Source organism: Sciurus carolinensis, chromosome 4 (genome assembly GCF_902686445.1).
Source record: "Sciurus carolinensis chromosome 4, mSciCar1.2, whole genome shotgun sequence".
Taxonomy (NCBI): domain Eukaryota; kingdom Metazoa; phylum Chordata; class Mammalia; order Rodentia; family Sciuridae; genus Sciurus; species Sciurus carolinensis.
This window is the reverse complement of record NC_062216.1, coordinates 59,242,005-59,265,748: the sequence shown is the minus strand read 5'-3', so window position 1 is coordinate 59,265,748 and position 23,744 is coordinate 59,242,005. Positions and strand designations below refer to the sequence as shown.

The following is a 23,744-nucleotide window of genomic DNA, read 5'->3' as shown; positions in this document are numbered from 1 at the left end:
GCACAGGAGCAGTCTTCAGGCGCACGCTGAAGCAACGAGAGTTAGGCCCCTACCTCTGCGCTCCAGGACCACATTGCAACGCGCACGTCTTGCTTCCTGCGCGTGATCCCACAGTAAACCCAAGCAGTGCGCGTGCGCGCTCCCGTCCGCACGCGGAAAGGCGTAGTCGCAGTTGGACCGCCAGGGGACGCCATGTGGCTCTGAGAGGTTCAGGTTCTCGCGAGAGGTGAGACTAGGCTTTCCGGAAGTGACTCCCCGGAGGTGAAGTACTCTTCCTGGAGGTCTGGCGCTGCGTGCTGAACAGTCGACACCATGCAGTCAGATGATGTGAGTTTCCTCTTGTTGCTCTGAAACCTCGGGATTTATGCAGTGCATTTCGCGCATTCTTAGGGCTCAGGAACCGCATACTCAGCTGACCTATTTGCCTCGTGCGGTTCCTGACGCGAGGTTTTCTGAACCCCGATTGTCGAAAATGGGTTTACATGCATGTCTACCCGTGATCTTCACCTCGCTGCCCTGTTCGGTTTAAGAGGCCAGTACACTACCTCCTCAGTCCACGTGTTCTACTTACCCATTTCCTAGTGTCTAGGATTAAGGACTTTATGCCATGCTGTCAGCCGTGTAGTCCCTGGACCTTGAAGGGCGGAAGGAAAGGGTGTGTGAAGTTTAGACTTCAAATTTAGGGATCTTTCCATCCCGATGCATGTTACTTTTCAGTCTGTTTTTCTTTACATCTGCTCTGTCCGCCTATGTCAGGATTTCAGAAGCATCCTAGGTTGATTCATTTAGGTGTTTGTTGAAAAAAATACTTTACAAATGTTTACAATGTGCTGGGCATTGTGGTATTTACCGGGGTTTGTTAACAAAAAGGACAAAAGCTTCTGCTGTCTTGGAGCAGTCTGGTGAGAGAGACAGTAAACAAGTGAACAAATAAAACAATAGTTCTGTTAAAGAAAGATGAGTAATGAATGAAGTAGAGTAATTAGGAGACACCACTTCAGATGGGGCTGGTCAGGAAAGGTTTCTCTGAGACCTTGAGCTGAGACCTAAAAGATGAGGATGAGCCAACCACTAAGGCTGGATGGAAAAGCACCCCAGGCTTTTCCAGAAAACAGTAAAGGTACAGAGATCTGAAGGTGGGAGAGAAAGAATATAAAGAACACTACTGTAACCTGTTACAGGAATCAAGAGGATGAGAGGCAGGTATGCTTGTTGGGGCAGGATTATGTAGTCTTGTAGGAAGTGTTCTTAGGGCTTTTAGTGGGTGATGGTATCAGCTATCCCCTTGTGAAAGATTCTCTACTTGACTGTGTGAAGGATTTCTGAAGGACAGAATGAAAGCAGGGAGAGTAGAGTAGTAAGTGTGAAGATGAAAAGAAATGGATGAACTTCAGGTCTCTTATGTCAGTGTAACAAGACATGGTGATGAATTAAGTGAAGAAATGGGAGAAATCAAGGGATTCTGATTTAAGCAAATAGTTCTTTCATGATTTTATTGAAATGGGGAAGACTAGAGAAGGAAGGCCATATTCTTTAGAGGGATGCGCAACTCAGATCTCCATCTGAATATGTTAATAGTTATGATGCCTTTGATACGTTGAAGTTGAAATGTCAAGTGGGCAGCTAGATGCAAAGACAAGACTAGTGCTCAGGATAGAAGCTTTAACAGAGTTGGCAATTTTGGAGTCATTAGTTTAGAAATGATTTTTAAGTCACAAGTCTGACTTTCCTGCTTGTCCAATTTCATTTCTAATTCTCAAAATGTGTTTTATTCTTTGACCTTTGTGTTTTTTCCTTTAACTACTTTAAAGCTTTTTCTCAGTTCCTTAAGAGTCACTTAAAGGTTCTCACATTCTCATACACCTCTCTGTGGGTCTTTGACTGCTACTTTGTGATGAATTGTTTACATATTTCTCCCTAACTAGATAGATAAAACTCTTAAAGGACTGTGCTGTCTTTCATTCAACAAGCACTTGAGTGCCTACTATGTGTCAGGACTTGGAGCCTTATGTAAATATGTAACAAATGCTGAATGACTAACAGGAACATTAGCCAGTGAAGGATATCAATAGATAATTATCCTTCCCCTCAGTGAGATAAAGTTGTGGTATATATATCCAAAAACAATATTGTGCAGCCTTTAACAATGGAGAGTGAACATACATGTAAAAAAAGAAAGTTACAAAGTACATATAATATGATCTCATTTCTGCTTAAAATGTACACAGGCATACTACAGTTGGTGCCATACAAATTCTGGAAAAACAGAATAAAATGAAATTTTGTTTCTGCAAACTGAGATTATGGTTTTTGCTAATTTGTGTTTTTCTACAGGAATCATTTATTTGTATAAAGAAAACAAGTTAGGCTTTTTTATAAAGTATTTCTTCCTCCCATTCCTTACAGACTTCTTTTCTTAGTAAAGCATTCCTTGCTGTATGCCTTTGTCTTTTTCGAATTAATATAGCATGTGTTGGGCCACAGCAACTGATGGGGATTTTTACTTTGTCTTCCAGGTTATCTGGGATACACTAGGAAACAGGCAATTTTGTTCTTTCAAAATAAGGTAAGACTAGATTTGCAACCTGGACTAAAATTCTTTTAGTTGCCCCGTTGATAATCATCTTATAATCTTTGTTTATTTCCTCCTATTCTAGAACCAAGACTCAGGGCTTTTGCAGAAATGAATATAGCCTGACTGGACTATGCAATCGATCATCCTGTCCTCTGGCAAACAGTCAGTATGCCACTATCAAAGAAGAGAAAGGTAACTCCTTAATTTTAACTTCCATGAGAACTACTAAACATCCTTTTAAAAGGATTTTCTCAGTCTTTCTGTAAGTAAGACTTTATCCTTAAAGATATTTTACTTTATCCTTCAGGACAGTGCTACTTGTATATGAAGGTTATAGAACGAGCAGCTTTTCCTAGGCGTCTCTGGGAACGGGTAAGACTCACAACAAAACTATAGTGACCATCGATCAAGAGCAAAAATGCCACATGCTCTTCTTTCTTTCTTAACTAACATCTCTAGATTAAACTTTTTTTTTTGTAGTTGTAGATGGACATCATGCCTTTATTTTATGTGCTTATTTTTTTGTATGCGGTGCTAACGATCAAACCCAGTGGCTCAGAGGTGCTAGACAAGTACTCTGCCACTGAGCCCCAGCCCCAGCCCTAGATTAAACTTTTGAAGCCATCCCCATTATGTTTTTAAATGGTTTGTGCATAGTAAAATCTTAATCATTTACCCTTGCTCCTCAAGCTTCCTTTTTCTGTTTGGTAGGTTCGACTTAATAAAAACTATGAGAAAGCACTGGAGCAAATAGATGAAAACCTCATTTACTGGCCCCGCTTCATTCGACACAAATGTAAGCAGCGATTTACCAAGATAACCCAGTACCTAATTCGAATTAGAAAACTTACACTTAAGCGACAGTAAGTACTTGGATATTTATTTTAAAATCTTTACACGGAACATGTTATGAAGCTGAGATTGTGAAACCTCTAAGAATGCTTTCTATTAAATTCAGCTTTGTATGATCTTTTATGATGCTAAGAAGAAATTTTGAAGGCATGTCCCTTTGATTTTGCAGGATTTTTAAAACAATAGGCTACAACTTGATTATCCCGCCCCTCCTCGCCTGAAAATCTTCTTAAGAATTTTTTCTTTATAATTCCCTGAGGAAATCTTAACATTAGAGATTAAAAATTATCTAAAAATGTGATAAGCAGGAATATAATTTTACCTTACAGCCATTCAAAACTATTGTTTAAAATTGTATGAAATCCTCAGAATTAACAGAATACTTTCTAAAGGAGATTTAGACCGTAATGTTTTTTCATTGTGATGTGTAGAGAATATTAAAGATGATGTCAATCTTCTATAGGAAGTTCCTTGTTATTAGTTCACTGAAGCATTAAACTTAGTTTTATCAAATGCCCTCAGAAGCCTCAGAATGCCTAAAGAAAACAAAAACAGCTACATTAAAATATATTTTAAAATAGCTGGTTTATTATAGCATTAAATTTCTAAAAATGTTTAAGTAGTATATATTGCTATATTGAGCTGAGCCTTATAAAACCAATTCCAGTCCTTTTAAAAGCAACACAAAGCACATGAACCTGAATTTTCTGATAATGCATTTTATTTCTCCTAGGAGAAAACTGGTTCCTTTGAGTAAGAAGGTGGAGCGTAGGGAGAAAAGAAGAGAGGTAACTTACTTTTCTGATACTTATAGCTTTTATATTTTCATTGTGGTAGAGCTAGTAAGCAGGGTGCATGAGAAAGATTTAGTTAACTGTTGTCCATGTAATCTGTTCAGCCCTGAATAATGGCTCACTAATGGATAGCAATATTAGTTGCCTATGACAGTTGAATTTTTTGTATTTTTGAATTAAGACTTTTGCTACAGGTTAAAATATGGGGGCTTTAAGGATATTTGTAATGGAGGACCAAAACAATGTCTTAAGTATTGAGATTCATAACTCCTTATCTTAAACTCGAGGTCAGATTTTTAAGAATTCAGAATTTTGATGTTGCTTGTCTTACGTGACATTATCTTCAGCAGAATTTGAGCATTATCTTTAAGTAGCTGGATGTCTGTTCTGATTGTATTTGGTTGCTGAATTGAATTTTAAGATTGCTGGTAAAGAATTGAAAACTACTTTGATCTTAGATTATTTACTTCTGTGAGGTAAATTGGGCAATTTTTATTAATAAAGTGATGAATAGAGATGGCAACATTATCCTTTCCATGGAAAATGTGCTCTAGTCAGGAATCTCCAAGCTTTGTTTAGAATAGTATGCCTGTCTACCTCCTGAATTTTCTATGCTTCAAGACCTAGAAATCAGCTCTTCCTGACAAGTTCAAATTTTCAGTCCTTAGTATTTGCTTTGCTTACCTCCTTATCACCAACAGACATTTGCCTGCTTCTTTGTCCTATCCTTTTAAGAAACAGCTTTACTAATCTTTTGATGCTTTTGTTCCCATGAATCACAGAGTTCTATATCTCAAATGTATCATGTCATTGGTCTCCAAATTTTTTTGATGGGTCACTCCATCAATAAAAGTTTTTGAATGTGGGAATGGTGGCACATGCATAATCCCAGAAACTCCAGAGGTTGAGGCAGGAGGATCACAAGTTCAAGGAATACACACTCAAAACTTTTTTTGGGTACTGGGGATGGAACACAGGGGACATTCTGCCATTGAGCCACATCCCCAGTCCTTTTTATTTTTTATTTTGAGAAAGGTCATACTAAGTTGTCCAGGCTGGCCTTGAACTTGGGTGGTGTATGTGACTGCACCTGGTCCTACTTTTCTCTCTATTAAAGTGTTGTCTTTAAAGTATTTTATTAAATGTACTTAGTTTTTAAAAAAACTTCTGCTAGATTACATACTACTGATAGCCATTAGAGGAAGTTTTTTGTTGTTTCTGTCTTTCTGTCACATGGAATCTAAGACAGTTTTAGAAAGTATAAATGGTATAAAGTCTGTTTGACTTTAGGGCTGCTAATTTTCTGATTCTTAAATGTATGTAGACATATAGTTTGATCTGTCAATCAAAGTCTTCATTAGAATTAAATTTAGAATGCTATTTGTAAAACCATGGGAATTTTTAAATTGAAAAGTTCCCAAGAAAGGTTGAAAGGGAATGAAGAAATCTATCTGGTTGGAAAGGCAAAAGCCTCAATATGAGGTGGGAAATAATTACATCATCTTTCTTATTAAAAATTTGGTAGTTTCTCTCACTTCCTCAGGCTGAAACAATGAAGTAATTGGGTTTCTCTCTTTCTCTTATAGGAAAAGGCATTAATAGCTGCTCAGCTGGACAATGCCATTGAGAAGGAATTACTGGAGAGACTGAAACAAGATACGGTGAGAAAGCCTGTAGCTTTGGGGTATAAGTTGTATTTTTTAAGCAATTGTATCACTCTAGGCAATATGGGGAAATGTAATTTTTTTTTTTTTTTTAATACTGGAAGCCCCCCTGCTCTGATTTTCTTCTTGGAATAAAATTCACATAGGCCAGGTTTCCTCATTTTAGTTCATTAATGCAAGGATATTAAAATCCTTTGATTACATTTGATAACTCATTTCAGTACAAGATACCTTTTTCTGTTTTCCATTATTTCCAATTCTTGTTCCCAAACTCAACAGTTCTAGATCTCTGTATAAAAACCTTGGGATCTTGCTCCATTTACCTGTTAACCTAGTCTTTTAAGGTTTTTAAAAATGAGTTTAAAAGTCTTTTTTTAAAAAAGTAATGTCATCTATTTAGATAACCTACAATAAGCCTTTCCTTTACTGTTTACCCTTATCAGCAAAATTACATTTGTTCTAATGCATGCATTTTATAAATCTCTAAATTTTAAATGTCCTGGTTCCATACTCCATAGAAGCTACCCATCTGATATTAACCACTGATTACTTAAAAGTCAAAAACCAGGACAGATGTGGTGTCACACAGCTGTAATCTCAGCTTCTTGGGAGGCTTATGCAGTAGTATTGCAAGTTCAAACTCAAAGGGCAACTTAGCAAGACCCTATCTCAAAATAAATAAATAAAAGGGCTGGGGATGTAGCTCAGTGGTGGAGTGCCCCTGGGTTCAGCCCCCAGTACTGGGAGGAAAAAAACAAATGTCAAAAATAAGACTTCATTACTCTCTCTAAATTGAAAATAATCCAGAAACACTACTCATCAAATTAAGTAGTCTCATTTAATTGCAGGACAGTAGAATTTCAGGTGAAATACCTAAATGTAGTTAAAATCAATCTGTTTGTTCTTCAGTATGGCGACATCTACAACTTCCCCATTCATGCCTTTGACAAGGCTCTGGAACAACAGGAGACAGAGAGTGATTCTTCAGATGCTGAGGAAAAAGATGATGAAGAAGAAGATGAAGAAGTAAGTCTTGTTTGTTTTTATTGTTTGGTACTGGGATTGAACCCAGGGGCACTTTACCACCAAGCTGCATCCCCTTGCCTTTTATTGTTTGAAGCAGTGTCTTGCTAAGTTGCTGAAGCTGGCTTAGAATTGGGAATCCACCCACTGTGGCCTCCCAAGTTTCTGGGATTATGTACATATACTACTGCACATGGCATGTTTTTGTTTTTGTTTTGACAAGCACTAACATTTAGAACCAAATATATTTTTATGTAAGTCTTATATCTTTTGTGTGTGTGTGTGGTGGCAGAGAACAAACTTATACATGCTAGCAAGCACTCTACCACTGAGCTACATCCTCGGCCCCTTTTTTATGTAATTAAGAGAATATCATCTTCAGCCCCTTAACCAAAAATGACTTAGTCACCATTTTTCTATCACAAGATTGACTAGCAGTGGCTGCTTTGTTCTCTACCTCAGCCAACAAACTCTTTATAAATTAACAATTTTAATTTTACTTAAGATATTTTGCCTGTAATAATTTAAATCAATCATGAGAATTATGTCTTTAAATTTTTTTAAATTTAAATTTTAAAGCAATAAACATGGGAATAACAATTTTGGTTGACTAATAGCAAAGAATTATATTCTTATTTAGCAAAGAATTATACTAGATGTCTAACCTGGTTCTTTGTTATGTATTCTGGACCTAATCATCTGGACCTAATGTTTTATTTTAGGATGTGGGCAAAAGAGAATTTGTGGAAGATGAAGAAGTGGATGAGAGTGACCTAAGTGATTTTGAGGTGAGCTCTAGGGGTAAAAAGATTGTTTTGGCCTGCAGCAAAAAAATAGGGTTTCTGAACATATACAGAAGCAAATAAACTCTGCAGTTTGTTATAAATTTAGAGAATAATGAAGGTAGTTTGGAAAAATCTAGCATTTTTCCTGTTTGACCTTTTCTCTCCACATATTAGGATATGGATAAGCTGGATGCCAGTGGTGATGAAGATCAGGATGATAAATCCTCCAGTGAAGAGGAAGAAGAAAAAACCCTTCATGCAAAACACAAAGGCAAAACACCCTTGAAAGGACCTTTGAGGAGAAAACGAGCCTATGTAGAGATAGAGTATGAACAGGAAACAGAGCCCGTGGCCAAGACCAAAACCACATGATTTTCCACTAACATTTATAACCAGGACTGAACATTTTGAACTTTTTTTTTTTATCTTAAACATACACCTCCAGTTTTTGCTCTTTTATGTAGTGTTTCACACAATACTTATGTTCTTAATATTTATGCCACTTCAGTGGGGCAAGAAATCTGGATTGAGTGCAAGAAAGCCTTAAGTTGTATGAAGAGTATTTTTATACCACGTGTTGGCAATCACAGCTTGAGCCCAAGAAGCGTAACAGATGAGTCCCTGAAACTGGAATGAAATTGTGGATGTAAATACTTATAAATTTTAGCACTAAATTCCTTGGTGTCCTTTTTTTTCCCCCTCCCAAACTTTATTTAGAAATTGCAGGTCCTCTTGTTCTCCTTTCCCTATTCCTATGGGGGAATTAAAGAAGGAAAAATTAAATTAAAGAAGGAAAAAAGTTCCTATTTTCAATGTTTAGTATACAATACCTTTTTCATAACTCCATTTGTACAATCTGGAATAGAAATAAAATTCTTTTCTCTTAGGGAGCAATCTTAAGTTTCATGGTAGGGAGTTCCTTCAGAAACTTGCTGCACTTTTCTGATACAGCTCACCACTGTTCTGTCTTCACAGCTTAAGAGAATTTTGGCCAAGAGATCCTGAAACATAAAACCAAACAAATGTTGACTTTTTGAACTGTTAGTTTCTCCCCCATACCTTCATTCTTTTTCCTTAGAAACATACTTAAAGAAGGAAAGAATGGATGAGACTAGAGGTCAGTTCACCAATCAGAACAGGTTACTTTAAAAACCATTAACAAGCCAGGCACAGTGGTGCGTGCCTGTAATCCCAGCAGCTCAGGAGGCTAAGGCAGGAGGATTGTAAATTCAAAGCCAGCCTTAGCCAACTTAGCAAGGCCCTAAGCAACTCAGTGAGACCCTGTTGTTAAATATAAAGGGCTAGGGGTGTTGCTCGGTGGTTACACACCCCTGGGTTCAATCCCCAGTACCAAAAAAAAAAAGAAAAACACCATTAACATCCTGTTCCAGGTGTCCTGTTGGTTCAAAAAGCAGCAGTTTAATTCTAACCAAGCCAAATTAGGCTGGCTCTAGGGCTCAAAACTCAAACTGCCCAAGGTTAAAGAGCTAAAATGAAATAGTTTGATTTGTTGTTGTATTAGTTCATTCATATTCTTGATAAGTATTTCTAGGATATGAATTTCTTTCTATGCTGCCTTTAGACTTTCAATTGAAGATTTCTAAATGGGATACAAAAGGCATTAGTCTATTAAGTCTTTTAAATACATATAAATGCACAGATAGCTATTATAAACTGTAGCCTTGAGTAGTTAACTTTTGTGGACTATGGAACCAAAAAGAATTCCCATATGGGGAAATAAAACTGGAAAAACATCTATCTAAAATGGTAACCCAGGGCTGGGGACATAGCTCAGTTGGTAGAGTGCTGTCCTTGAAAGCACAAGGCCCTGGGTTCAATCCCCAGCACTGCAAAAAAAAAAATAAGATAAAATGGTTACCCATCCAAAAGTGGGAACATTTCTGATATCTAAATTATTTGATATTATTTCTTAGTGGCTTTTAACCCATTATTTTAATTTAGAAGTCTAGAACAGAACTTAAATTTTACAAACTCTCGATCAAAATGCTTTGCTCAAACTCTCTTGTCTGTCATTCCAGACATCTGATCCTCTTGCCTTTTTCTCTAAGCAGTTCTGAATAGCTTTAAAATAAGGGCCTGGGGGTGTAGCTCACTGATGGAGTACATGCTTAGTATGTGCTTCCAAAGACTGCCTGGTGGAAAGTGCATGGTCCTGGGATTAATCCCCAGCACCCAACAAAAAAAAAAAAAAAAAAACTGTTGAAGACTAGAGGACTCAGAGATGGGGATATAAAGCCCTCCAGGCATGGTGAGGCACAATAGTAAATTATAACCAATCACAGGAATTACATATAAATAATGAGGGCCAACTAAAACCAAATTGTAGATTCTTACCTTTACTTGTCCTTGAGAACAGTGATCTAAGAGAATCAGGCAGTCTGTGGCCTCCTGTAGCAGGGTGTTCTTAATGGGCTCAGGTGTAAGGGTTGGGTCCCTTGCTACATCACATATCAGTTTCAAGAGGGCCTTTAGTAAGACCACAAGTCTGCAAGAAATTCTGCAATCAGAAAGAAGAGACTGTTCATATTCCAAATGGGCATATTAAAATTGAAAGATGTCAAAAGATGCCTGGTGGAAAGCCAGTTCAAAACTGAAGGAATTAAAGGGAAATGACAAAAGACCATTAATATCAAAACAGAACCAAAGATCAGACTTCAGATTTTTGTGATTCCTGTAGCATACTGCCTGTATACACACATATCTATTGGCCTACTCAAGAATAACTTGGAACTTTCAAGATGCTTGGTTCTCCTATAATGGACTGAAAAGGGGGAACCAATATCTCCTCTTCAAAGTCCTATACTTTTGGCTAGAGAACGGGATATGACTCACAGTCCTTTATGCCATCTCAGGCCTAGATGTTAAGTGAGTGAAGTTGGCTTCTGGGACTTGTATCAAATTTTAATTTTCTGTCAATTTCAGATCCTTGCTTACTATCAGTTAAGTTCAGCCCCTATTTTTTAATTACTAACCTAAAAGTTGTCATCCCCTTGATAAAAATGAGTAAAAATGTAAAGAGGCAATGACTACACAAACATTGTGATTATATTTAAAGTCACTGAACTGTACTCTAAAATGGCAAATTTTATGTATTTTTTACCACAAAAAAAAATCTTAAAAGCTAGAAAATATTTAACTTAAATTGAGGAGGTTTCTTTTGAAAAGTTCTATATTACTCAGGCTGGCTTCGAACCTCTGGGTTCAAGCAATCCTCTTGCCTCAGCCTTAACAGTAGCTACAACTATAGTCACGTACCACAGCACCCAGCAATTTAACAGATTTTGTGACAATATGCACAGTAAGCCACATTTCTGAACAGAAATGTGAGTGGGAAAAGTTTATCCCTTCATCCAAAAAATAGTTAGGATTTTCCTATGGTTTGTGTGTTCAGTTCTCTGTCATTCAATATATACTGTGCTCCATTCACTTCCGATGCTTCACCCACTCAGAGACACATAGTCCTTTTCTACCATCCTTATATTCATTCACCTCTCTTTAACTTGGAGTCTTGTTCTCTACTGTAAAGGCATGAAACAATTAATTTGATTCAGTGTCATTCATTTCTCTATTTATTCTAGTCCATTTATTTAAGAAGTTTTAGACCTAATACCAGGATGCTTTGGGAGTATACAGATGTGGTCTTCTATTCTCTTGCAGTTTATAGTTAGTGATGGAGAAAGATTATAAGTAAACAAATGCAATATAGTTAGAAAAGTGACTAAGAAAAAGATTGTCCCCAGGCACAGTGGCACATGTCTATAATCTCAGTGGCCCGGGAGGCTAAGGCAGGAGGATGGTGAATTCAAAGCCAGCCTCAGCAAAATGGAGATGCCAAGCAACTCCGTGAGACCCTGTCTCTAAAGAAAATACGAAATAGGGCTGGGGATGTGACTCAATTGGTCAAGTGCCCCTGAGTTCAATCCTGGGTACCCCCCAAAAAAAGAAAAAGATTGTCATGGGGGAAAGCTACTCTGGATTCCTTGTATGTTTACAAACAAGAGAACATAGTCCAGAACAGATATTATATGTTAACTATGTTATGGTATTGGGTACCAGATTCTCTGTCTGAATTAAACTTTGGTTTAGTTCATGCAAGAAAACTTTTTGCTGACTCAAAAGTTGAGACTCCAATTTATTTCTGACACCTCCCTTCTAAACAAGCATATCCTAAATTAGTATTCTCCTGATCACTGCCTTGCAGAGATTAGATGATATGCTATGAAGAACTCCATTCTCAATTAGATTTAAGGAATTTCAGTATGAACAGAGTTAAACATGTTTATTGAAGTACTTCTAAATGGTCTTTCATATTCTAATATGCATTATAAGTTCAGAGAGATGTATAATCTGTAAGGTCTCTCAAGTTATGTGACTACAGAATATTTTTTTGGAACATCAAGGAGTAATTGGGTAAATGTTCTTCTGAACACCAAACTAAGCTGTCTTAGGATATACCAAGTTTAAAAGAGAAGTGATGGGACTGGGGCTGTAGCTCAGTGGTAAGAGCACTTGCCTAACACGTGAAGCACTGGGTTTGATCCTCAGCACCACATAAAAATAAATAAAATAAAGGTATTGTGTCTATCTACAACTTAAAAAAAACAGTGAATTAATTATGTCAAAAAGGGTCCAATTATGAGCATGTGAAGTAACTATATTTTATCTAATGCCATTTTTTCTGTTTAAAAATCCTGTGGGTGTGGGAAAATTGAAGATACTCAAACATTGCATGTCCCTAATACTTTGCACTGAATTACAGAAATTATGAAGAGAAAATTGGCTGCATTTTGCCCCTTTTTAGCACACCTGTCTGCTTAGAAGTTATATATACCTGGGCCACGTATACTGCATGAGAAGTTTTAAGGTTTCTAATATCTTCAATCTAGCCTCCTCTTCTGGTCCATCATAAACCTCCAGATAACCAATGATGACTCGCTCCAGCCTCTTCAAGTGTCGTACAGTTAGGATTCCCAACCTAAAAATAGAAGAGAAAATGTGATGTCTAAGAGTTGAATTTGGGATGTATGGCTAGACCAGCAACCCAGATACTTGCCTCTTCACAAAAGCTGGTAGATTTCTTGCATAAGTCCTACGTAAGAGAAGGCGGTGCTCTGGCTCCATGTGGGTTAAGATCAGCTGCAGTACCTCATCACAGTGTGTGGTGGGGCGAGCTGCATCTCCCTTCCAGTGCATGGCTTTCTCCAGGATGGGGAATAAATCCAGGAGACACAGGAGCACAGCCTAGAAGGAAGAAATGGAAAGAAACTATAATTCACCCATTTGCATTCATAACATTCCTGATTTTTCTAACTTAATCTTTCTTTGGGTTCCATGTCATAGAATTCTAAAAGATGCCAGAGTAATTAATACATTGGATGCAAATTATCTCTTTCTCTTTACATCCTTCATTTATTCTCAGGATTGTTCCTTACTAATTTGTGAAATGGGAATACTGGCAGAGCTGGGATTTAATCCAGACTTTAGGAATTTAAATGTATTGTCATGAAGTCACAAGTTGAAGTAACTTAGTGATACTTCATATTCACATACTATCAATAAACCCACTTCTACATAGAATCTAAGATTGTCCAAAAGTAGTATCAAATTTGATCACCCTATCTGAAGTTAGAGTATCCAGACCCTCCCTTTTAGCTCTCCTGGGATGCTTGGTTATTCTTAGTGTTTTGTTTTTAAAACTCTTTTCTTCCCAATCTTAAAAGCCATAAAAATTTTAGCTGTTAGCATTGGAGACTCAATAGCCCAAATGTTATTTTAAAAGTAAAAGTAAAAAAATAAAAATTTTAAAAAAGGGAAAAAGATGGTGGGGGATGAAGTAGAGAAGACATTTAAAAAGATCTGGGGTTAGGGGTATAACTCTGGTACAGTGCATGCCCAACATGCACAAGGATCTGGGTTCAATTCCCAGCACTCGTGGGTGCATGCACACACACACACACAATCTTTAATTTTATAGAACATGTTTCTTCTGTGTTCAGAATGTTGTTCTCCCTCCTATGAAACTTCTATTCATCCTCATAAGCAAACATTACTTGCTTCCCAAAGCTCTAAAACTAATCCCAACACCCACCAAACTCATTAGTTGCCCATGGCTGGTCAACTGCTGCACTTTACCAAACCTAATATAGTTATCACTCATATTGTACATGTGTTTAGATATATGAATATATAATCATACAATTACATAACTATCCCTCTAAAGGATTTTTTAAAGCCAGAACCCCTGTCTAATTCATTTATCTTTGGATCCTACAATAGTGGTTATCAGTGTCTGTTGGATGAAAAAATAAATGACACTAAAATATTTCCATAGGAGTTTCAAGTGCATATGTTGATGAAAGGCAGCAGAGAAGGAAGAACATTAAAACAGAATTTTTTCAGACACATAGCTGCCAATAAATGATATGTAAATGACCCACAGGAAAGCAAAACACTGGTTTTTCTTTGGAGACGCAGGTGTAGATGTCTGTTTAGTGTTGAGGTATTTTCAATTAGGCAACAAATTTTGTTTATCATTGTCACTTTACAAAAGAGGAACGTGTCAACTATTCAGTATTTATATAGTGCCATCTTCTACTCAATTTTAGAGAACCAGACAGTTATGAATAAATCTTACCTGAATAAGTTTGTGCTCTGGCATGTACAGGTGGTTGAAAATGGCATGGTATATGACCTGGGCTCTATTAAACTGAAGCAAATCAGCAGCAGGCTGCAATAAGACAAGTTATCCATTAAAAGTTTTCCAAAGCTGGCAAATTGTTGGTAATTTTTGAAATTAGATTATGGTACATGGAGGTTAATTATCAGTCTATTTCTGCATACGCTTTAAAAGTTCTACAATACAAAATTTTTTAAAGTTTCCTTGAATACTAGCTTTCATATTTGGGTATAGTCCCTTTCAGGTTTGTTTTGTTGTTGTTGTTGTTGTTGTTTCTTGTTGAAATTCAACTGTTAATCACTCAAGGTCTGGTTATTCAGTATAATAATGACCCATTCCTTCTGTTTCTTCTATAACTATCTTTTTTTTTTCTTGTGCATGCTATACACACACTCTACCACTGAGCTATACTCACGATTTTATGATTATCGGTTTTTAATTATAACAGAGACACACAATTCTACCAGGTTGCCAGAAGGGAAATTTAAGAAGAAAAATAAATAAGTGAATTTAATGACTTAACAGTGTTAACATAAAGCTAATGCATGAACAGAAGTGAAAATAACAGTTACATATCATGACTGAAGAATGGCCATGAATAACTAACTCAGTCTGTCCCATCAAAACAAGTGACAGCAGAGGTTGCTTACCACATTAAGCACAATGTGATGGAGGCAGTGTACACCCAGGATTTTGTTCTCAGTTTGATAATCATCTGAGATGAGCAATGATGGGGGAAGTATCCTTTCTAGGTGTTGGTTTAGCCAGGGTCGAGTGACCTGTTTCAGAGTCCATGAGAAAACATGTTTGGCAGCAGGGTTATTTTTCCAGGTTTCCCTAAATGCATACATGAAACAACATTAAGTGATGTGGTGTTAATTAGCAAATAAAACTAACCAAGCTGAACACAGTATTTTTTATTCTTGAAAAAAAAAATCCTTGGTTTAACAATGTACATTCTATGATCTGGATTAAAATAATTTCCATAATCTATACTAAATATATAAACAATCACCCAGGACTCTAGGTTTAAAACTTATCCAATGAGAAGTAGTCATTTATAACCACAACTGTGTATAGGATCTGACGTGACAGTGGTGTTGGTGGTTATTATAGTGAAGATGTTCTGAGAAGGGAGGAGTAAGGGAAATGTCTCAGCATTACTAAAAGGGAACAAATGAATTAATATGTGAGCACCAATTTAGAGCTTATAAAGTGAGTTTACATGATTCAACTAATCCTCAAAATAACTGCATAGTATGTATATTTATATTAAAAATATTGAAACAGATACATAGCGGTCATCAAATCTGGTTCTATTCAGAACTATAAAAGGAAGCCCTTGTCTTAAACCAAGACTTTAACTCCAAGTTCCTGGTAAAAAATGACAGTGTTGGACATTTTTTGTCATCATTTCAGTGCTACAAATACTTCCAAAGTACCAAGTGAGAAAATCACAGAAAGTATTTTTGGTAGTAGCAGTCTAACAGGTTATTTATGTTTTCATCCCAAATACTGCTTCCCTATCTAAAACCTAGTGATGAATTTAAAGATTTCTAAGCCTGGGCTGGGGATATAGCTCAGTTGACAGAGTGCTTGCCTCCCAAGCACAAGGCCCTGGGTTGAAACCCCAGCACTAAAAAAAAAATCCCTAAATTTAAATTCAAACTGTAAGTTGTTTTTGTGGTACTGAGGATCAAACCTAAGGCCTTGCACATGTTAGCCATGTGCTCTACCACTGTGCTACACTCAGCCCCTCAAATCATAAGTTTTTAAAATCTTCTTCAAATCCCTATTCTCACCCAACTTAAGAAACTTAATTCCAGATCAATAGGAACAGGATTTCCAATTTTCTAAGGCAATTGTCAAGTGCCAGGAAGAACACTGTAAATCAAGCCTAAAAACGTTGGCTTTGATTTCAAATTTGCTACTATCTAGTTCATTTTTAACAAACCACTTTTAAGAGAGCTACTATTACAACATCCTTATTTTCCTAATGAATAGACTTGGGTTCTTTGAGCCCTAACCTTCCACCACATTAGTTTGAAGCGCCAGGGGATAAGGGCAGGAGTACTCACTTATTCAAATGTGGTTTGAGAAGCCCCATTACCACAATAAATTTCCCTTTCTCATCTTCCTTTTCTCCGCGTAGGAATCCTGCCACAGAACTGCATTCAGTAACTCTAAGCAGTAAAGTGAGCACCTCTCCAGCAACCTCCTGAGATTTTGGGCTGGTCCATGGTTTCTCCAAACTATGTGTGATACTGAAAACATAGATGGGTCCTGCCAAGTGACCTAGGCCTGTCTCCCATGCAGGGCAGACAAGAGAATTCTTGGCAGCCTCGACTTTCCCCAACAGTTTAAGAAAGAGTAACCCAACTTCTGCTGCTTTCTCGGCTACTTCGGAGTGACCATTGCTTCCACCTTCCTCTTCCCTGGGTGGGTCTGCATACTTTCCCAGGGCTTTTGCCACTTGCCCCAGTACTTCAGGTATTCCACGGTGCGACTCGTCACACCCCTCAAATAATCGGTTACTTTCCGTGGCTTCTAATAGAGCACCGAGGTCTCTAAGAGCGGCATCTCTTGAGTTGCTCCGTCGTGCCTCCTGGCCTATAAGGCGGTGCAAAATCTTGGAGAAATTCTGTTCGAGGGCAGAGGGAGACCTCTCTCCAGGCAAGGAAGAGCCTTCCCGCGGTGCTTCCTTCGCGCCGTCAAGCTCCATTCCTCCGGCTGCAGCACTAAAGATCTGGCCTCCGTCAGGACACGAAGCTGGAGGCTGGGTAGGACCCGCTTGAGAGGGAAGAGATGACTCGGAGGCCTGGGAGTCTGCCAAAGGACTACAGTTAACTATATTCAAATAAAGGAGGAGATGTCTGGGAGCAGGGGACAAGTTTGACCGGGATAATAAAGTGTGAGGGAAATGGGCCTTGTGGCAGTAAGAGAGTCTCGAAACTGTGAAACTACTCTTTCTGAAGGCAGCCCCCCTCTCCCATATATATATACATATATATATATATGTGTATGTATATATATATATTTTTTTTTATTTTTTATTTTTTTTAAGCAATAACCTGGCGAGCCATGACACGAAAACAATTGGACAGCTCGTACCTGCCTGCTCTCCCGCACACCGCCAGAGTCGGGCAGTATCCGCCCCAGCTAACCTCGTTGCCGCAAAGCACAAGGCTAACTTCCGCCGATACTGCCGCAACGCTCCATTTCACGACTTACGGTCGTAAAGTCATAAAGATCTAGGCTAAGAAAAAAGGCAGAGAAGGTGGAGCTCTGGAGAATATATTTACATATATAAGTACCCGCTCACTTATTTAGTTTCTGTTTTATCTTTGATAAGGTGGAAAGAAAACATCGCAGAATATCAGTTTCGTTTTGTAAAATGTATAGGAATTTTTGTGTGAAAATGGAATATGTCTGCACTGTATTAATCACCCTTTCCGTAAAATTAGTGGCACGTACTTGGGACTTCTTAACATCAGAAAAGTTCTTGATCCTTCGGTTCATGAGTGTGATGATTGGGTGTTCACGCTACTGTGTGAGATGTGCCTCCCTCTTAAACCTTGTTACGACCGTGGCACATTACCCATCTGACGTGAACCTTGAGGATCAGATGGAAATATTTATTTTACCTATGAAAGCTTAAGTTTTTCGACCCTTCTTAATTTCGTTTGTTATTAGCCAGATACTTCCGCATTTCAAATTTTTTTTCATATAGGCATAGTTGACTACTTTTGCGTATGTTTTGGCTTTTGTTCTGGAAATAGTTTGTGGAGGGTTAGTTAACCCGAAGCGGAATCTGGCCCACTTCTACACCGAGCTACAGGAGTGTAGCTTTCTGCAGGGAACCCCTCGCATGCAGAGGCGCGTAGCTCCAGATTTGGGCTGCAGGTGGCGCGTGGAACGAACCCCAAAGAGACCACAAGAGAGCGTTAAGCTGGGGCTCCTGGAGGTCCGGGACCGCTGTCTTGATGGGATTTTTAGAAAGGCGCGTAGCATGGAGTCCTCGCTTACCCTCTATGATAGCCCATTTCCCGCCGTGTGGACATGATTTCCCCCACCCCCTCATTGCAGTTTCCCCAGGGGCGCAATTGCGTTCGCTTAACTTTCGGTTCCTCAGGGCCTAGTCACCGTGCACGGTGCCCGACCCCCCTTGGGAGTTTGCCAGCTTCGGTTCCTCAGAGCTGACACGGTGTCCTAGGAGTCGGAGGAAACCAACTTCGTTTGTGCCAAGGCGTGGGCAGGAGCGGAGAGACACGGGCTTTGAGCATCAGGAGGGTCGGTAGAGACCACTGGACCGTTTTCGGAGCGGGACCCACGGGAAAGCTCAGCGCCTCTCTGCTGCGGCTCGGCAGCCCTGCCTGCGGCGGGCGGCCTATGCCACGCACGCAGCAAAAGCTTTTATCCCGCCTCCAGGTCTCCAAGAGCCCAGAGGAAGCCCCCGTGAGGCCTCCGGATTGTGTGTGTGTGTGTGTGTGCGCGCGCGCGCGTTCCAGGCGTGAGCCGTGACACGTCAGGCGTGCGTTGTCCTCCTGGAGGTGGTTATGGTGCAGGGGGCTATACAGTATTCCTTCTCGCCCCGCGCTTCTTGGCATGTTCTTGGTACACGACTTAGAACTACACTATCTACTATGTCTGTCTTCCTGTCTGCTTGATTTTTTTTTCCTTTCCCTGTGACTTTGGGCAAAATTTCAGTATTCCAAGAATATTGAGTTATTCTGTGCCTTAAGTTTTTTTTATCGGAAAAAAATATAGGTGATGCTAGTCTCTACCTACCTCTTAGAATTGTTTTGAGAAATAAAGTAGTTAAATACATATAAAACTGCTTAGAACAATGTATGCTCAGCGGAAAATTGGATACAGGTGTTAGCCCTTATTGTTATACCATCCGTACTAACTCACATTTCCTCTTTCCAGAGGAATTTTGTCATTAGAACCTTCCTTCTTGGCCTCTGTCATTGACCTTCCCTTCTCTGACCAATTGGTGGCACTCCTGATTTTTCTCAGCAATGCCAACCACTAATAAACATTTCCTCCCAAGAGGACTTTCCCTTATAAAGACCCAAGTGGAGCAAGATGCCAATCAATAGGCAGTTATTGTATCCTTCCTGTGTATGAGCGTTTCTTCTCTGTACCATGTATCCCTTGTGCTAAGTGGATCCAAGCTCACACTTGATGTGAGGAAAGTACTTGTATTGTAGACATTTCCCTCTCTACTCTGAGTTTCCTGAAGCCAGTGACCAGGTCTTTATCCCTAGTGCCTGGCACAATTTAGTCATGCAATAAACGGTTATTGAATCCACATGTCCATCAACAGAAGACTGGCTGAATAGACTATGGTACATCCACACAATGCAGCTCTGTGTGACTGTACAGAGAAAAGAGGACCATTTCTGAGGTCTGCTATGGAACTCCAGGATATGTTGTTAAGTGAAAAGGGCACTGTGGAGATCATGTATGTGTTGTCTTCTTTTAAGAAAGATGGGCAAATAGGAACAATGATGTGTGCATTTTCTTATATGTGAAAAAAGCAGCAATGGAGTATAAATTGCAAACTAATAAACTATTATGTATAAGAAAAGAGCAGGATGAAAGGAATAGAGATGGAAACTAGACTTCTTTGAATATATAGCATTTTAGAGTTTTGACTTTAGAATCACATAAATGTTTTATGTCATTATTTTTTAAAAGAAATTAACAAAGCATTTTCTACAGAGAAAACTAAATATATATTGAATCACTGTCATAACCACATAGAAAAGTAAGAAAATGACTTCAAAGCTCATTAACATGGGCATATATCATTAATGTGATATTTCCTAAGAACAAAAGAGAATGGCAAAGGAATCAAAATATGCATTTAGAAATAGCATTGTTAGTAAGAATAACAGTATTGTAACTTACTATTGTATTATAAATAATTTACATATATGTGTATATAAAATACCGAATAGTCAAATTTGTTAATATTGTTAGAACCCAAAGTTTCCAGTTAAAAACAAAAAAGATAAAATTATCAAATAAATAAAATTTCGTATAAACTCTGGAGTCTGAAATTAAAATAGGCAATGTCAGTATGAATTTATGAATTAATTTTCCTCATTCTACAAAATGCACGCGTCCTAGTTGTGTCCACTGAAAAAGCCAAAAAGCAATAACAGTCCAATGACTGTTGTCCAAATTCACAGTCTAAATGCCTTTTTCAATACCAGGAACAAGTCATGGTTTTGAAAATTACTGAGCTGAAGCAAGAACTGTACAAGATGAGCCTGTGGCATCTTGTTTTGCCAGAAAGCAGGTAGCTGCCAAATATTACTGATCAAAAGAACCCCAGAGCCAAGATGAAGGTGCACCCTTCAGTCCAAGATGGAGCACTTTAGGCATGAAAAGAATAATAATGGTCATGATTGAAAGATATTAAATATATACAAATCAATGAATTGATAATGATACTAACAAGAAAATTCCTCATCATTCACCTTTTGAGGACCTAAGAAACCAACTCTATTTATTTATTTTTGGTATCGGGGGTTTGGTATGGTTTGGATGTGAGGTTCCTGTGTTAATGCAGAAGTGTTCAGAGAAGTGACTAGATTGTGAGAGTTGTACCGAAATCAGTTCATCCTAGTTTGAATGGAGAAACTGGGTGGTAACTATAGGCAGGTGGGGCATGTCTGGAAGAGGTGGGTCACCAGGGGCATGCCCTGGAAGGGTGCATCTTCTCTGTGCCGACCCTGTCTGCTTCCAGACCCCACTGTGAGCTGAGTAGTTCCAAGTAGGCTTTGGCCTTGATTCTCTGGCTTACCTTGGGCCCAAAGGGAAGGATGGTGGAGATGGACAATTCTGGCTCTGAAACCATGAGTCAAATAAACTTTCCCTTCTCTAAGTTGTTCTTGTCAGGTGTGTTATGCCTAGCGTGCCCTGGGGTTCATCCCCAGTAACACAAAAGAGAAAGGAAGGAAGGAAAGGAAATGATATGATATTTGGAATGTACTTTGAAATACTCCATGGTAGGGGTTATGATGAAGGCGTGGCCAAGAGATAGATGCAAAAGTATAAGTGTGTTGATAGTTGTTGAAGCCAGGTGGTGTTCATGGGTGCCATTTATATTAATGTTTGTACTTTAGCATAATTCTGAAATTATTTATAATAAGAATTGATGTTATTGAACTTATATTTTTAGTTTTGTTTTTGCAGTCTGGGCATTTTTTTTTCTTTCTTTCTTTCTTTTTTTTTTTTTTTTGTGCTAGGGATTGGGCCCAGAGGTGCTTTACCAGAGTCACTGTGCCACTTCTTCAGTCCTTTTTGTTTTTATTTTGAGACAGGGTCTCACTAAATTGCTTAGGGCTTTGCTAAATTGCTGAGACTGGCTTTGAACTTGATGATCTTCCTGCCTCAGCCTCGCAAGTCACTGGGATTTTAGGTGTGCACCGCCATGCTGTGCTTATTAGGTCTGTTCAACTCCCCAAACATGCGCTTTTCACCACTGTATCCTTTCTTTCTAAATCTTTCAATTATACAATCCTAAAACCTCACTATCATTGAACATCACATGAATGGTACTGTACAGAGGCCAAGGCAGTGACCTACTGGAGCCCATAGTCTTTAGGAAAATTAAAAGTAACATCATCTGGGTTGATCTTTACACTGCACCTCTCGGCTCATTCAATCTTCACAATTTGAATTCATAGAGTAGCATTTTTTTTTTTTTTTTTTGGTCACTTTTGTACCAATCCTGGATACAAGCTAAAGGTGTAACATTAATCATACCTTGATGGAGGCATTTTTATGAGAACAGGTGAATGCCATCCATGTGCATCACTTCCTGTGGCATTAATCTAACACAGGGTAAAATCTAGAGAACCCCAGGCCCGAGGCACATCTTTCCAACTAGTGGTTTCCAAACCTGGTCGATGAACAGAATCTCCTGGGGAGCTTAGCTTTTTTTTTTTTTTTTTTTTAGTTTATTTTTATTGTACACAAATGGGATACATATTGTTTCTCTGTTTGTACATGAAGTAAAGGCATACCATTTGTGTAATCATACATTTACATAGGGTAATGTTGTTTGATTCATTGTTAATTTTTCCTTCCCCCGCACCCCTCCCACCCCTCTTTTCCCTCCATACAGTCCTTCCTTCCTCCATTCTTGCCCCCCTCCTACCCCCAACTATGTGTCATCATACACTTATCAGCGAGATCATTCGTCCTTTGGTTTTTTTGAGATTGGCTTATCTCACTTAGCATGATATTCTCCAATTTCATCCACTTGCCTGCAAATGCCATAATTATATTATCACAGAATAGCATTTTCATCCACATTTGCCACCTTATCCTTGACTATCTTTATCCACTTTTTTTTGAAGGCAGCATCCCCTAAAAGAATAAATAAGTTCAGTAGCAATTCTACTCCAGCAACTATCAAATACAAATAACCATATGCAAAGATATGGGTTTAAATCACAAAGATAAATACATTTATTACATCACTATTCATATTACAAACATCTGAGAACAAAGTGGAGGCTCAGCAATGGCATGTCCCCACTAGGAAATTTTCCAGCCACATTTTTAAAAGAATGATGTGGAGCTCAACTGATGACATTGTTAAGTGGTGCCTGTAAGATGAAAGAGATACTGTGAGCCCTACTTATAAGATAATGCTTAAAAAATAATGTTCTGCACATATGGATTCATACATATGTGGAGGTGTAAGAACACCTGAATGAGGAGAAAATGTTGGTGGATACATCCCTGTTTCTCTGCATAGATGGATGACCTTGAGAGGCAGGCTGGATGGCATTGATGTAGGGGAAGGGAAACTGAGAGGAAGAGAGAGGGGATAAGAAAAAAAAATGACCACATGTTTTACAAATAAGCCTATGATTATATTTGTATATTTTATAAAATATGTATGAATGTGATTATGTACAAAAGATTAAAATTTAAAACATTTTTTCTAAGACAAAACAGAATGTGCATTGACTGCAAACAGTAGTCTGTTTGGTAGTGTGTGAAGCCTGTTGCTTATATGGGTTGCCCAAAGAGACCTTGGAGACAGCACTTTCAAGGGCATTTTCATGTCTCTGATGTGATACTGCCCAAATCTAGGTTCCAGACAGGTATGCAGTGTATCTTTGGAAAACCCCAGGACACGGTGGCCAGGGTTCAGATTGACCAAGTCATCATGTCCATCCTCACCAAGCTATATGTGATTGAGGGCCTACACAAGGCCAAGTTCAGGTCCCCAGCTGCCAGAAGATTTGCATCTCAAAATAAGTGGGGTTTTACCAAGTTTAATATGAATGAATTTGAAGACCTGGTGACTGAGAAGTGGCTCAT

At 38.5% G+C, this 23,744-nt stretch overlaps 2 protein-coding genes and 2 non-coding genes across 6 annotated transcripts; 3 read left to right on the top strand and 1 right to left on the bottom strand.

Annotated features, from left to right (window-relative positions):
- Positions 1-241: 241 nt before the first annotated feature.
- On the top strand, positions 242-8,367 carry Mak16 (MAK16 homolog). The gene is made up of 10 exons (XM_047550432.1): positions 242-327; positions 2,517-2,566; positions 2,658-2,767; positions 2,883-2,947; positions 3,287-3,438; positions 4,161-4,215; positions 5,808-5,882; positions 6,795-6,911; positions 7,631-7,696; positions 7,868-8,367. Exons 1-10 carry the CDS (start codon positions 313-315, stop codon positions 8,063-8,065), a joined length of 903 nt encoding a protein of 300 aa, XP_047406388.1. The 5' UTR covers positions 242-312; the 3' UTR covers positions 8,066-8,367.
- Positions 3,405-17,554, bottom strand: Tti2 (TELO2 interacting protein 2). 3 transcript variants are annotated; one of them, XM_047550429.1, is made up of 9 exons: positions 17,502-17,554; positions 16,469-17,216; positions 15,041-15,227; positions 14,349-14,441; positions 12,768-12,955; positions 12,546-12,689; positions 10,049-10,211; positions 8,524-8,694; positions 3,405-3,963 (listed from the first exon to the last, which is right to left on the bottom strand). In XM_047550429.1, the coding sequence occupies exons 2-8, from the start codon at positions 17,110-17,112 to the stop codon at positions 8,590-8,592; spliced, it is 1,524 nt and encodes a 507-aa protein (XP_047406385.1). In that variant the 5' UTR covers positions 17,113-17,216; positions 17,502-17,554; the 3' UTR covers positions 3,405-3,963; positions 8,524-8,589. The 3 variants fall into 3 exon arrangements, with proteins under 3 accessions (XP_047406385.1, XP_047406384.1, XP_047406386.1); XM_047550428.1 differs by lacking the exon at positions 3,405-3,963 and adding an exon at positions 6,705-6,876; XM_047550430.1 differs by lacking the exon at positions 3,405-3,963 and adding an exon at positions 7,872-8,445.
- A 341-nt stretch (positions 17,555-17,895) lies between these two features.
- LOC124984148 (small nucleolar RNA U13) lies at positions 17,896-17,998 on the top strand. The gene has a single exon (XR_007108607.1). It is a non-coding gene; the product is annotated as a small nucleolar RNA U13 (small nucleolar RNA).
- A 5,332-nt stretch (positions 17,999-23,330) lies between these two features.
- Positions 23,331-23,465, top strand: LOC124984111 (small nucleolar RNA SNORA70). The gene has a single exon (XR_007108572.1). It is a non-coding gene; the product is annotated as a small nucleolar RNA SNORA70 (small nucleolar RNA).
- Positions 23,466-23,744: the final 279 nt, after the last annotated feature.

Excerpts from the sequence above, each read along its gene's own strand:
- Tti2 (XM_047550429.1), bottom strand. The coding sequence starts at position 17,112 with ATGGAGCTTGACGGCGCGAAGGAAGCACCGCGGGAAGGCTCTTCCTTG. Across the intron at positions 15,228-16,468 it reads CTCAAACCACATTTGAATAA|GGAAACCTGGAAAAATAACC; the intron begins GTGAGTACTCCT and ends GTATGCATTTAG. Across the intron at positions 12,956-14,348 it reads CAGAGCACAAACTTATTCAG|GCTGTGCTCCTGTGTCTCCT; the intron begins GTAAGATTTATT and ends TCTTCCTTCTAG.
- Mak16 (XM_047550432.1), top strand. Across the intron at positions 2,567-2,657 it reads TTTTGTTCTTTCAAAATAAG|AACCAAGACTCAGGGCTTTT; the intron begins GTAAGACTAGAT and ends CTCCTATTCTAG. Across the intron at positions 2,948-3,286 it reads CTAGGCGTCTCTGGGAACGG|GTTCGACTTAATAAAAACTA; the intron begins GTAAGACTCACA and ends TCTGTTTGGTAG.